The 15,240-nt window shown below is 40.7% G+C and overlaps 1 protein-coding gene across 3 annotated transcripts in view; it reads left to right on the plus strand.

Moving 5' to 3' along the window:
* Positions 1-15,240, plus strand: part of flt1 (fms related receptor tyrosine kinase 1) — a 306,847-nt gene that overhangs the window by 81,539 nt on the left and 210,068 nt on the right. For all 3 annotated transcript variants that reach the window (XM_068033545.1, XM_068033546.1, XM_068033547.1), the window contains exons 8-10: positions 2,245-2,362; positions 4,804-4,973; positions 11,061-11,217. In XM_068033545.1, coding sequence (XP_067889646.1) covers positions 2,245-2,362; positions 4,804-4,973; positions 11,061-11,217 — 445 coding nt within the window. The remainder of the gene's footprint in view (positions 1-2,244; positions 2,363-4,803; positions 4,974-11,060; positions 11,218-15,240) is intronic.

Genomic DNA, 15,240 nt, shown 5'->3' on the forward strand with positions numbered 1-15,240 from the left:
ATGAATTTCTAAAACCTGAACTAAGAAATAATGGAATATAATGTAAAGAAAATAATTTACAATTAAACACATACAAAACTCATATATTAATTTATTTTAAAAAGTAGAGAAAGATCTTCCATTTATATAATGCCATTCATGTCATTAAAAATCCACAGTGCTTCACAGCCAATGGATTACTTTTGACATGTAGTTATGATTGTCTTGTTGGTAAAACAGCAGCCAATTTGCAGGCCACAACATCCCACAAATAGCATTCAGGCAAATGACTAGTTAATCTATTTTGGCTTGTACCAGTTGAGGGATAAATGCTGACCAGTGCATAAGGAGAACCACCCACCTCTTCCTTGAATAGTATCATGGGATCGGTAATGCTGCCCAAAAAAACAGACAGGATTAGAACCATAGAGTCATAGAAAGTTTATGGCATCGAAAGAGGTCACTTGGCCCATCATGTCTGCCTGCACCAGCCAAAAAAAAAGAGACACCCAGCCTAATCCCACATTCCAGCATTTGGTCCATAGCCCTGCAGGTTACGCCACTTCAGGTGAACATCCAGGCATCTTTCAAATGAGATGAGGTTTTCTGCCTCTACCACCCTTTCAGGCAGTGGGTTCCAGACCTCCACCACCCTCTGGGTGACAAAAACATCACCTCATCTGCCCTCTAATCCTTCTACCAATAACTTTAAACCTGTGCCCCCGAGTCGCAGACCTCTCTGCTAAGGTACATAGGCCGTTCGTATCCAGTCTATCCAGGCTCTTCACAATTTTGTACATCTCAATCAAATCTCCCCTCAGCCTCCTCTTATCCAAGGAGAACAACTCCAGCCTATCCAATCTTTTCTTATAGCTGCAATTTTCCAGTCCTGGCAACATTCTTGTAAATCTCCTCTCTCGTGCTGGTACATTCTTTCTGTGATGAGGTGACCAGCACTGCACACAGTAAGCAGGTTGTGGCCTAACTAATGTTTTATATAGTTCCAGCATAACCTCCCAACTCTTAGATTCTATGCCTCGGTTAATAAAAGAAAAGATTCCATCTACCTTCTTAACCACCTTATCGACCTGTCCAGGGATCTGTGGACTTACACACCAAGGTTCCTCACGCTTAGTATCAGCCCATTTATTGTGTATTCCTTTTCCTTGTTTGATCTCCCAAAATGCATCACCTCTTACTTCTTTGGGTTAAATTCCATTTGCCACTTTTCTGCCCACCTGACCAGTCCATTGATAGCTTCCTGCAGTTTACAGCTATCCTCCTTGCTATCAACAACATGGCCAATTTTTGTGTCGCCTGCAAACTTCTTGATCATTTCTCCTACATTTACATCCAAATCGTTAATTATATACCAAAAAGCAGGGGACTTGGTATTGAGCCTGTGGAACCCCACTGGAAACAGCTGTCCAGTCACAAAAACACCCATCAGCAATTGCCGTTTGTTCCCTGCCACTGAGACAATTTTGTATCCAGCTTTCCCCTGAATCCCATGCGCTTTTATTTTTTTAACCAGTCTGCCATGTGGGACCTTGTCAAAAGCCTTGCTAAAATCCGTGTAGACCACATCAATTGCACTACCCTCATCAATCCTCCTTGTTACTTCCTCAAAAAATTTGATCAAGCTAGTCATCCATCATCCAAAATTTGACATCTCTGACAGTGCAGCGCTTGCTCAATAATAAGTAGCTTTTCAAGGCACTCTATTTTCCAGAAAAAGAATTTAAAGTGTGAAGTGCTGGAGGAGTTTTAGTACCATTTTCATCATGGTGTCACACATAAGTCATGTGATAATGCAATTTTCAATGCCTCATTTGATTACTATTTGTAACAATATTTTAAATGTATTTAAAAAGAGTCTTTACAATTTTACAATGATCATACATGTAATTAACAAACCATTTTCCTACTTAACGACCATTTTTTTAAGAAGGTCGACAAATTTACATGGTTCTAATTTTTGCTTTGAAGGGATTAGAACAAAAGCAAATTCTCAAAGTTTATAGATGTGTATTTACTGATATAAATTAGATATACCTATATACCTGGCAATTCTTATGCTTGCATTTTTGTGCCAAATTGGATTGCTCCAGAAGTTTACATCAATTTTTTCATTTGTACTTCATAACACATGAACATGGACGAATCATCATTCTACATCAGAAATCACATGTAAACTATTCCTAAAAGGATCTTTCACTATCTTTCACAATATTTTGCTTTCCTTGTTTTTTTCACCCTTAACAGAAAAACCATTTATCAATGCCAGATGCCGGAAATCATGTATTGCTGAAGTGCTTGCTGGTCAGGCAGCCTACCGTTTTCCAGTAAAAGTCAAAGCATTTCCACCACCAGAGTTTTTATGGTAAGATTAAAATGATCACTTGAGACTTGGAAACTGACCACAAGAATTGTTGCCTAAAGAGAGCTATTTGTCTTTACATGACCTCACCATTAAGTCAGAACACGGGGGCAAAATGTTTGTAAATGAGTAAGAATCGAAGATTTGTAATTCACAAAGACTGAAGATCTATTCAGTGGTTTGCAGTGCAAGAATTTAAACTTACTCATGCCAGGTGTGCATGGGAAATGTCTAACAGATAAATATAGGCTCAGTTTTTTTGCTTCCTTGTTTTACTACAGTCATGAAACAGTCAAAATCATTATTGAGAATACACAAAAAAAGTGTTTGAGGGAAGTGATGTTGAATGATGAGGGACTTAATTTTTGTACATCTAAATTCAGCCAAAGTAACTTTTTTTTTAGTGTTAAAATCTGCTTGATATTTAATTTTTGCTCAACCCAAATCTCAAATTTAAATGAGGAATCCCTACCAAGGGTAGAGAAGGATGTACTGAAGGAGCACAGTCTGCTGAATTCCCACTGGAGCCATAGGAAATGTGCTGGAAGGCCCTCGGAATTTTTTTGCCCCAGTTTTCTATAATACAAGGCACTTGGCAGCAAGTTCTGGAGAAAATCACACTTCAGCCCAGGCACAGGCATCCACTGGCAATATTTTAATAAGGCGACCTCATCCTGACCCCATTCTCTGGTGGGGTCAGGAAAGGTGGGTTACTGTTGGACGCATCCTGGCACTTATGCTGGGATGTTGGACCTGTGGAATTGTCGTCCCATAGTGCTTGACAGATTTATAGTTAGCTGTACTGAAAAGGCAGAATACAGAGGATACTTTTGGTGGGAGTGCATGACAAAGCAGCATTCATTGGGAAGATTCAGATTATGTCACAATTAATTTCCAAGTGATTTGAGAGTCATCTACACCCTGGGATTAAATTATTGTTTATAGTCATCTGGCACCCATTGTTGGCGGGTGATAGAAAATAATATGAACAGTACAAAATATTATGGGCCATTTTAAACTTGCACGCCTGGAGGAAACTGGATGAGTGGGCAGTTAAAATAGCCCATTTGACTTACCAGCACTAATTCCGCTGCCCCGTTGAGAGTTGTAATCTTAACCTGCTCTTCTGAGCAGAGGAGAGAGACACCTGCCAACAGGCAGAGGCGCCTTCTTTAACTATGCACATCAGGTTCTGATGGCGTCATCGGGGCCTGACTGAAATTTTAACCAGATGTCTGTGCAGGGAAGTTATTGTGTCTTCCTTGCCAAGAGGAGCCAGGACTAGAAGAGGCTCAGAAAGATAAGTGGATTTGTTTTTTTATAAGTTTCCATGTGGCCCAGGAGGAATAGGAGTTCACCTGTAGGCCGAACCAGCGAAACCTTTCCCTCCCCTACCTGGGATTCCCACCCTCCCAACCACTTATCTGAGTGCTGTGGGCCAATCTTCTGGATCCACAGTGGTGTCTCCTGCTGCCCGACATCCTGTTCCTGCCTCCCACCCCTCCCCCAGCCAACTACCACTTGCTGCCAGACTCAGATGGGCCCATGCTAGTTAAAGGTGTTAGTTAAAATCCTCCTGCGCTTCATGCTGCAGAGATCCCAACAGTTTGCCATCCACCTCCACCCAGACTGGACGACTCCTGTCTCAAGTTAAAATCTGTCCTATTGACTTATCTCAGGGAACGAAGTATGAAGGATTTGTCATTCTTGCCATATTGTATTTTAAACCATGCTTGTGGTGGTTCAGAAGCTATTATTGCTACATATGTTATATATGATGATACTAGAATCACAGGGAAAGAAAGCGTGCAGACTATGATAGTAGCATTCCGTCTCCATGTAATAGAATCAAGAACTTTTGCATTAAATGCCAAGCAGGAAAGAGAGAAGAAATTTAGGGAAGGTGACTATAAGGGAAGAAGTAGGCTTTGAGGGGGCTTTTGAAAATAGGGAGAGCTGTAGCAGGGTGGAGTGCAGGACTGTGCCAAAGAGGTAACAACCCAAATGAACTGTGGCAAGCCCCATGAATAGGTTTATCTCAACTTCTATAAGAATATAAGAACAGAAGAAATAGGAGCAGAAGTAGGCCTTTTGGCCCTTCACGTCTGCTGCACCATTCAATAAGATCACAGCTGATCATCTCCTTCAACTTCACTTACTCCCCCTATCCCCATATCCCTTGATTCTCTTAGCATCCAAAAGTCTGTCGATCTCTGTCTTGAGTATACTCAACAATTGAGCGTCCACAGCTCCCTGGGGTAGAAAACTCCAAAGATTCACAACCCTTTGAACATTTTTCCTCAGCTCAGCCCTAAATGGCCAATGCCTTATTCTGATACTGTGACCCCTAGTTCTAGCTTTACCACTGACCGCAAAATCCAGGTCTATATAATTACCTACATTTTACACACTATATAGTAAAGAAATAATTTTTTTCTCAACAGGTTAAAGAATGGACAGCCTATTACTGAAAGGTATACTCGCTATAAAATCACTGGCTATGTATTGACTATAAGAGATATTTCAGAAGAGGACGTTGGTAGTTATAGTATTATACTGAGGCTCAAACAATGGAACCTTTACAAGAACATCACGTTCTCTCTCAATGTAAACGGTGAGTAAATAAAGTCCAAATTTCTGAGTGCCCTCTCTGAACAGCTGCAGATATAAAGAGCTCCAGAATCCCTTAATAACTGCACTTTTGATGGCAATGATACAGTTAGATTGTTGTTCCATTGGTTCCAGAAATGCAATGTGGCACTGTAGTTTGGGTCAAACGATTAAAGCATCAGTTTAGACTGGGCAATTTTCAAGAGGTGGCATTACATTGACTTAGCTTCATGGCAATCTCAAAATAGTTGCAACTAAAGCAAACCCCTCTTTTATCTTAAAACTTATATAGCCTCCTGTATCTGTATATTAATTGAAAAGATCTGCCCATCACTTCCTTTTGATCAGCTGGAAATTCACTGGCCATACTGGAGGCTGGTACATTGTATTATATACCTTTATCAAACTTTGCCAATTTTTGTGTGTGTTTCTGTCTCTCATTTAAGATAGTATAACTGCATGCTTACTGCCTCTCTCGGTAAAGGGTGCCGCTAATTCACCAGCAAATGCAGTATAACATCAATAAATGGAAATTGATACAAATATTCTGAGTTTATGAAAACTAATTCAATTTTTCCAAGTGAACTGCCTTTTTCTGTAGCTTTACTGTCAATTAGGAACACGTTCCTGTTTCTTTGCCTAGACTTATTGGGTAGGTTGGGTGCAACGTAATTTGTTGCCCATCCCTAATTGTCCTTGAGGAGGTGGTGGTGAGCCACTACTTGTACTGTAGGTACACCCACTGTGCTGTTAGGAAGGGAGTTCCAGGTTTTTGACCCAGTGACAGTGAAGGAATGGCGATATGGGGGAGATTTTATGCCGTCTCCCATGACAGGTTTGGAGGTGGGGAAAGCGAAAAATAGGGTGGGATGGAGGTGGGGTGAGGGGGGAGTGGTGGTGTTCCTGCCACCTTTTCCCCCTCCACCAAAATTTAGTCTGGGGCGGGAAGGTGGCAGGAACACCACCAACCCCACCCCACCTCCATCCTATTTTTTGCTCTCCCCACCTCCAAACCTGCTGTGGGGAACAGCATAAAATCTCTGGTAGGGGCTCCTTCAGCAGCAGCCACCACTTCCGTGGTGTCGCTGCTCAGTGGAAGAGCTACCAGCCGCTGATTGGCTGGCAGCTCTCCAAGGGCAAGACTTCTGGCAGTGGGGTCCTTGATCCCGTGGAAGGCCCGCCACTGTCCATTTAAGTGCCTGTTTTGCACTAGATTCAGCGGGCCTTCCAGAGAAGAGGCAATGCATGGTTCTTGGCGTTGCTTTTTCCAGACATCTAGACCCCCGTTGCCAGCATAAAATCCCAGCCATAGTTCCAAGTCAGGATGGTGTGTGACTTGGGGGAAACTTTCAGGGTGAGGAGGACTGCCATCCTGCAAGATAACTCAATTCTTCATCTGAAAATCTAAACAGACAGAAAATTGGTGGGCTCCTTTTATAGGCAGCCAATCTCCCCACTTAATATTCCTTTATGTATTGTGTCCAGAGGATCCAATATGCCCAGGTGCAACAAACCAGCATCAACTATACAGGGAAATATAATTCATAGAAATTCACACTCAGAGATTGGAGGATGTGATTTGGGACATGAAGTTGGAGGAGGTTACAAAAATAAAGTAAAGCCAAACAGTGCAGGAAATAAGTAAAAAGGGCAAACATTGTAAATTCAACATGGGGAGCCAGTGTAGGTTAGTGAGGCTGGGTGAGCTGCTTATACTGTAGGAAAATATGGTTTCTCGTCTTGCCCCTGCACCGTTACCGCTGGTGTCCCTCAAGTACCTATCCTTGGCCCCCTCCTATTTGCTATCTATATGCTGCCCCTTGATGACATCATCTGAAAGCACAGCATTAGTTTTCACAATAAAAACAGAAAGTGCTGGAAATACTCAGCAGGTCTGTGGAGAGAGAAGCAGTGTTAATGTTTCAGGTCAGTGACCTTTCATCAGAAGTTAGTTTCCACATATTTACTGATGACTCCCAGCTCTGCCTCACCACCACCTTTCTCAAACTCCTCCACTATTGTTAAGGTATCAGACTGCTTATCCAGTATAGGATGAGCAAGAATTTCCTCCAATTAAATATTGGGAAGACTGAAGGGACCATAGTTTTTGGTCCCTGCTCCAAACTCCATTCCCTAGCTACCAACTCCATCCTCTCCCTGGTAATAGTCTGAGATTAAACCAGTTTGTATGTAACCTTGGTGTCATATTTGACCCCGAGATGAGTTTCTGACCTCATATTTGAGTCATCACTAAGACTGCCTACTCTACCTCCGTAACATTGTCCGACTTTGCCCCCATCTCAGCTCATCTACTGCTGAAACCCTCATTGATACCTTTGTTACCTCTCGACTTGACTATGCCAATGCACTCCTGGCTGGCCTCCCACATTCTACCTTCCATACACTTGAGGTCAACCAAAACTCTGCTGCCTGTATATTAACTTGCACCAAGTCCTGTTCACCTATCATCCCTGTGCTTGCTGACCTACATTGGCTCCCAGTCAAAGCAACATCTTGATTTTAAAATTCTCATTCTTGTTTTAAAATCCTTCCATGGCTTCGCCCCTCTCTATCTCTGTAATCTCCAAAGTATAATAAAAATTTCTGTCCCATCTCCTCAGCATAATGAATAGCTGTCACTGTATAATTATCATACTATGATCCAAGTAGAATATGCTTTTTCCAGAATTCATCACGTAAATGAAAGTGGGCGGATAACGGATTATTAGTGAAGTATATTTCTGAGGCTAATTAGAATGACCTGGATGTAGTGCAAATTCCCTGGTTGCTTTTCAGTATTACAGGATGTGAGTGGCTAAGGAATGTAGACAGCATCAGGCACACATTTATCGCAGAGGAGTAGAAGAGATGAATGGAAGATCTCTACACTTATATTTACAGTAATATAACCACAACTGTTAAACTGATCTTCATTATTTGCTTCCTTTCCCTATTTTCTCTTTCCCTTTTGGTCGTTTGACACATACAGAAACCCACCACCCATGTTTACAAGCCTCCAAACCAAGCTATTGAGAAGTCTATACAGGTAGTTTCTGTTTTCCTGGTATGGAGAACTGGTAGGCTCTTGCTAGTTATCTAGTTAGGACCACCCAACTAATTAGTGTTCAAATAATCAAAGGTATAAAGGTTCAGCTGCTTGATTCTTGGTAACCCAAGCATGATAGCCACTGAACCCTAGATATATAAGCACATATTTTTGTGCCCAGATGTCAGCACCACCTTTCTGCAGCTGTCTTCCCAAGTGTCAGCTTTTTATCATTAACTGTACAATGAACATTTTCCTTTAGCATGGTGGAAGAACCTATACAGGGATTGTACAATGTACCAGCCAACATAATGACCAAGATGTCCAACACCAGTACCATATACCAGTCTGATGACCACCTGGTCAATCAAAGTACCTATGTGAATGACTTTGAAAAGAGGCATTAGACTGATTCCATTTCCAGGGCCGCCTTATGGAGGAAGTGACTTTAGGAGTATGGTTCCATGGCACCATGACTCCTCTAAAATCTCACCAAAGTGGCCATTTTTCTTGTTGTTTACATGGGCTCATTACAATCTTTACCTAATTCCCACTCACACATGATTTCTGGAGGGGATATTTATGAGCATGTTTTTTAAATTCCAAATGTATACATTGTGTGAAGGTGCTCCTGTTGGTTCCACTGTCAGTTAGTTTATTAGAATACATTTTGTAAGGATCCACTCCTGCCACTAAGCCTCATTGAATGAAACAAAACAGCAGAGAAATAGGTGTGCTGACCTCCACACTCAATTTGTAGTGCTCCTGATTTTCTGGTGAATAAGATTAGTCACAGAAAAATCAGGGACCTACTGAACTAGAGGCATGATTTTCCAATCTACACATGTCAGATGTGGCTCTGTGTGGAGAGTGGAATCTCACAAAACTTGCTGTATCATTAGTAATCAATAAATGGAGAGTATAAGGATTTTTAGAAAAGGAAAGTTAAAGTTAAGAATCATATTTCATAAAAATTGGTAAGACACACTTATGGCTAGTTGCTTTAGGTAACATGCAACCCAAACTTAGAATTTTTTAAAAAGAAATTTAGACTTAGGAAGTCAATGCTAGCATCTTTGAAGCTTATTGTATGTAAAAGATAAATTAGTGTAGACGAGCGGATAGCATTGCTGCATACAGTGAAACCAGTGTCAGCAACCATCTACGAGCAAGGACTACCTGCCCAAAAAAATGACCACAAAACCTTGGGACCCGGAAAATTCGCATTTACTTTCATTGTAGGAAAACCTCTTAGTAGTGACCACATGAGATGTAATTGTCACCATGTATTTGAAGTTTCATTGCTGATTTTTAAACCATCCATGGTGAAAACCATGGCAATCTAGATCAGCACAAGGCAGTGACTATACCTCCTTTCATAAATGGCTGCTATAATGTGCACTTGAGTTCCCGATGATACATGAACTCTCCTGATGCTGGAAGATAGAATAAAGGTAACAGAAGAGCGTGGAGAAAGAAGGAACGGAGAAGAAATGTGACCTTTCTTTCCATAATGTCCATTTGATGACAAAAGCAGAAGTAATGGTGTGTGGAGTAAGTTATATCAGAGGTGCAGTTATTTACAACTGTACAGGAGGACTGCTGTGAATAAAGACTTGTTGGTGAGAACCACGGGTGGTTGCTGTTGTCCGGTTTCACTGTATAAGGTTAAATGTATGGCTAGGCAAAATCCAATACAGCAACAGAAACATAATATAAGCAGAGTTCTTAGAGAGATCAGGGTAGTGAGCAGTTCCTAAATTTTCCAGATATTAGCAAACCTTTTAGCAAAATCCAGCACTGACCAGTTTCCCACAATCATGTATTAAAAGCAATATTTCACACTTTAAAATCTTAGTATAATTTTGCATGTTTTAATTGTAGTACTATATACTGCCCTACAAAATGTATTTGGACAATCCCTGTGTAGTTATCACCCAGTGACATAGAGCCATGTTAGGGAATGTTCTAGAACAACTGTGGACGCTATAAAAAAACACATTCTTGCTATCCTAGGTGCCTCAGCTTTACTCAGAATGGAAAGACTGAAGCAACTGTCAGAGTTTCAAAAAGCTATCATTATTGACTATTACTTGTGTAAAAAGTCTGCCCATGAAATATCCAGAAGAACTGGAATACCAAAGTCATCTGTGAACTTCATTATCAAGAAGTACAGGAAGAGAAGCAATGTAAACAATAAATCCTGCCCAGAAGGAGCAAAGAAGGTCCATGGCGAAGCCCATCATTCCTTGAGGAAAAAGGTCAAACAAAGTAGAAAAGTCAATCGTAAAAGTATATTAAGATTCAGTAGGGACCTGTGATTGCAGCCCGCTGTACAGGCACCTGCAACATAGTAGCAGGACCTTGACATATGTAACACTGCTAAAACTGTGAAATTCTGCTTTGAAACAAAAAAAAAGAAAAAGTGTTCAGCTGCTGGAGTGGGTACCACAGGAATGCAGAACTTAATCCAATCACCACTATGGCAGGAGCCTGAACACAGACTAAAAGTATGATTCCCCATACTTTTGCTTCCCTAGCTACCAACTTAACAATCTTAAGGAACTTGCAACATTGCTAAATCAGAAATACAGAAGTTAAACATTTTTATTACATGTGGAGAACTTGTAAAATCGTTACCAGAGGTATTCCGACCTTCATTAAGAGCGGACGATTCACAATGAAATGCTGAAATAACTGGGACATAGAACATTTTCTTGTTATTCATTCACACATTTGTTTGTTTTAATGCTGTAACATCTCTCCTGAGGATTGTTCAAACACTTTTTGTAGGGCAGCATTCTTTTCTTGAGATTGCAGTATGTATCTTCACAGAATACCGTGAAAAGTTCCATTTTTCTCACATACATAATTATGATGAGACAAACAGGACAGAGCATGAATATATTACACTGCAATGATGGTACTCTTTTCACTTAGGCTCTGAGCATATGAATAAGGCCTTAATGTGTAATTTAGTGAAATGCATCATTTTGATTTCATATCTTTTTGGCTTCTGGTTTTCTAATTAATTTGTTTTTGCAGTAAAACCACATATTTGTGAAAAGGCAGTGTCCACTCAGAACTTTGATCTCTACCCATTGGGCAGCAAACAGACTCTGTCATGCACTGCCTATGGCATCCCTATTCCTAGAATTCTATGGGCATGGCAACCTTGTGCCCAAAATAGTTCAAAAGCACAGTAAGTAGATTTGTTTGTTTGACTTTTCATTTATTTACATTGTAAAGTACTATTAACAATATGGGTTAAGTGCAGGTTGTGGGTTTACTTACATTTATTTAATAAAAAAGTCAATGTGTTTAATATATATTTCATTATAGTAATTTCTTATGCCTTATGACTGTGGGTAGCTACAAATTGTGCCAAATAAATATTTTTATAAATGCATATATGCCAAACACAGAAAAGAAATGAAACAGTGTTATAAATAAAATCCTCAGGGCAGTCAGCGTTAAAAACTGTTAGATATTTTTGTTTACCTAAATAGGCTTTTTCATTGTTTTAAATTATCAAAAATGGAATGCACATATTATCTCTATCAAATATCATTTTATTCAGAAACTTCCATTGAACATCCTTTAAAAATCCTCTTCTACAAAGTGTATTTAAACCTGTTTAGAGGCTGGTTCTTTTCTTAAACTCCTTCCCCTCTTTACCTTTATACTCTTTTTTTGTCTGTTGGCTGATAAAGTCTACACAAAAGATTAATGATAAGAATTGCACACAACTGTGTTTGACTGGATTTCTAATGGACAATGCTTCACACTTAGAAGCTGTTGGCAAACTGCCTATGGTAAGCACTTTCTGTTTGCACTTGTATTTTCAGGAGGCATGTATTTAAAATGGTCAAATATTAATGTGAATCTCTTTATTGTAGAGTTAATCATGGTTAAACATTTGTGAGTTTTTGTTTTCTTTGTGTCTGTTTTTGTTTTCTTTGACACCATGCTTTATGATTGATCCAACAAACTAGTTTATAAGTTTGTTACAACGTGTTTTAACCCTGTTTGATTACAGACTATACACTCAACTATAAATGCTGAAATTTAATCTGCATTATTTCTGCAGATTCCCTGATCTACCAGTGTACTCAGAATAGAAATATGCAACATACAAAAGTAGTGAAACATCCATACTTAGTCATTTTTAATGATACTCCCTGAACAGGCAACAGGAAAAGCAAAAAGTAACCCTTTGAGGATTGTGACAGAATATTTTTAATGAAATTATAGAGCCAATTGTTAGGAATTGCTGATTTGTTCAGAGACCATTGTGAGAAAAGGCGTTTCATGTGTTTCTCTGGCTCTGCTTTATATTATTGTTAGAAACCTTCAGCAATCACCCTTCACAGACATAGCATGTCTATTTTCAAGACTACAAAGGAATTTAGTCCACCAGTTAGTGTGAACATTTTGTGGACAGTTTAAGGCACATTTAAAGAAAACGTCAAAAATAAATTTTGCTGGCTTTCTCCTTTCTAATGTGCTTAATCTCCCCATGATGTTTAAAGATTTTACAGAATTAATGTCCAATGATGAGAAGAACTTTGATGCATTTCTGCTGTTTGTGCCACTTTATTAAGCTGTTTATTACTTAATTTAAATAAAGAGTCTTGTAATCCATTTGAATCTAATGTGTTATGCTAATTTCAGTGTTGGTGTTTCTGACAAAAATGTCGCCCTCTGAACATGCGAGTTCAGTGTATATCTGACAGTGAACAGTGCCGCTTCCATTGTGTTACATCTGACTTTGCATACACTGAGGTTTACCAGAACATATGGGGTGAGGCTGGTGGCAGAATAGGTTAGCGTATTATACTTTCACCTCTATGACCTGGAATTGATTCCATCAGTCTTCTCACCTGGCTGTAAAGAAGTTAGAGTTTTTTGTTGTGTCAACCAAGTTTATAGAGAACGTGTTCTTACAGCAATTGATTACTCACAAATCATCACTATTTTGTGGCCTCGTGCAGGCAAGGAATAAGCTAAAATTTTTCGAGACCCACCATCAATGGCAGAGCTTCATGTGCAGCAGATCATTTCTCAGAACATCATGCATGGTGCATCAAATATCTTCCAAAAATACACCCACTGGACTGAATTTTATTCTCCCGTGATCTAGTGCGCGGCAGCTTATCTGCATACGTTGGGTGGTCCGCCCCTCTCCAATAACATGGTGGGGACAGGCTCTGCGACACTGGCAACAGCGTCAGCTGGCTCTGCGCAGGCGCTAGCGCCATGTTTAAATGGCTGCCAGACCTATACAGTTGAAGCCATACCCCGCACCCCTCCCACTAAAAAAACTATGAATTGATTTTTGGCCCGTATCCCCCACCACCCCCAATACAAAGAAAATAAATGGCTGCCCCATTTCCCCCTCCAAAACACTTGCATTTAATATGTGACCTTCTCCCACATCAACTGCACAAAGTGCAGAGGTCATCCCTTCCGCCCCATCCCCTACACTACACATGCAGATTTGACCCCATCCCCCCCCCCCCCCCCACTACACTAAAAATCCTAAGTTCCCCCTTCCTAACCTCAGTGGCGCCAGCTTTCCCTAGATGGGAAAGTGAAGGCATGTGAGTGCCAGCCGCCACATGTAAGATCGCAGACAGCCAGCAAGATGGCAGTGAAAGGTCTGTTGATTTATTCATGTTCATTATTTATATATTTAAAGTTGGGTCAGCGGGGGTGGTGGTGGGCGGTACTGCCATAGAACCTCGCTGCTGCCGGGAAGATCAGGCCCGGCAATCCTAGTGTCGGGCTCTGTGGCGGGCTGCTGCCGGTGTGACCTTCCAGCCCGCTATGGAGCCTGATGTCGGGAGCTGAACAAAATTTAGTCCACTGTGTGTGAGGCCTTGCTGGTGTTGTGGTGTCTCAGAAATTTCTGTCTCTAGCTACATACAACAAGGACACAGCAATCATTTAGAAGGGAAATGGAAACATTTCTTTGCAGTGCGCTCTTCTGAGATCCGATTTAAGACACACTGAGCAGTGGAAAGAGAGTGGATGCTTGATATTGGGTGTGTTTTTCCATTCTGGCAAAGACATCTCTCAATTTGCTGAGTGCAAAAATCCATTCATAATTTCACACACAGTTTTAAATATCTCTAAATTTGATTAAGTGTCTATGCAGTGATTTTTTTGAGAGTTTCAATCTGATCTTCAGGTTGTGTGCTTCCTTTGAGATTGTCTTCTAACAACCCTTTTTTTTAACCTTATGAGAAACTGAGGAAAACTGTCTTTTAGATACAATAAGCATAATGAGAGAGGAAGTACTAGAGGGTCTGACATTCTTGAAAGCGGATAAATTGCCAGAGCCGGATGGATTGCATCCCAAGTTGTTAAAGGAAGCCAGGGAGGAAATAGTGGATGTGCTGAGGATCATTTTCAAATCCTCAGTAGATGCAGGAGAGGTACCAGATGATTGGAGGTCTGCGAATGTTGTACCATTGTTTGAAAAGGGTGCGAGGGATAGGCCAAATAATTATAGGCTGGTCAGTCTGACCTCGATGGTGAGTAAATTGTTAGAATCTATTCTGAGGGACAGCATAAACTGACACTTAGAAAGGCATGGATTAATCAGGGTTAGTCAGCATGGATTTGTTAAGGGAAGGTCATGTCTTACTACCTTAATTGAGTTTTTTGAGGAAGTAACAAGAAGGGTTGGTGACAGAAGTGCAGTGGATGTGGTCTACATGGATTTTAGTAAGGCATTTGACAAGGTCCCACATGGCAGACTGGTCAGTAAAATGAAAGCCCACAGGATACAGGGGAATGTGGCAGGTTGGATCCAGAATTGGCTCAGGGCCAGGAAACAAAGGGTAATAGTCGACAGATGTTTTTGTGAATGGAAAGCTGTTTCCAGTGGCTTTCCAAAGTGTTGGAGTTTGTGGTATATATTAATGATTTGGGCTTAAATGTGGGAGGCATGATTGGGAAATTTGCTGATGACACAAAAATTGGCCGGGTAGTTGATAGCCGTAGACTCCAGAATTACATCAGTGGTTTGGTTGAGTGGGCAGAAAAGTGGCAAATGGAATTCAGTCCAGGGAAGTGTGAGGTAATGCATTTGGGAAGGGCAAATAAAGCGAGGGAATACACAAACTGGAGGATATTGAGAGGGGTAGAAGAAGTGCGAAACCTTGGAGTGCATGTCCACAGGTCCCTGAAGGTGGCAGGACAGGTAGATAAAGTGCTG

This window comes from Heterodontus francisci, chromosome 6 (assembly GCF_036365525.1).
Source record: "Heterodontus francisci isolate sHetFra1 chromosome 6, sHetFra1.hap1, whole genome shotgun sequence".
In the NCBI taxonomy this organism is placed as follows: domain Eukaryota; kingdom Metazoa; phylum Chordata; class Chondrichthyes; order Heterodontiformes; family Heterodontidae; genus Heterodontus; species Heterodontus francisci.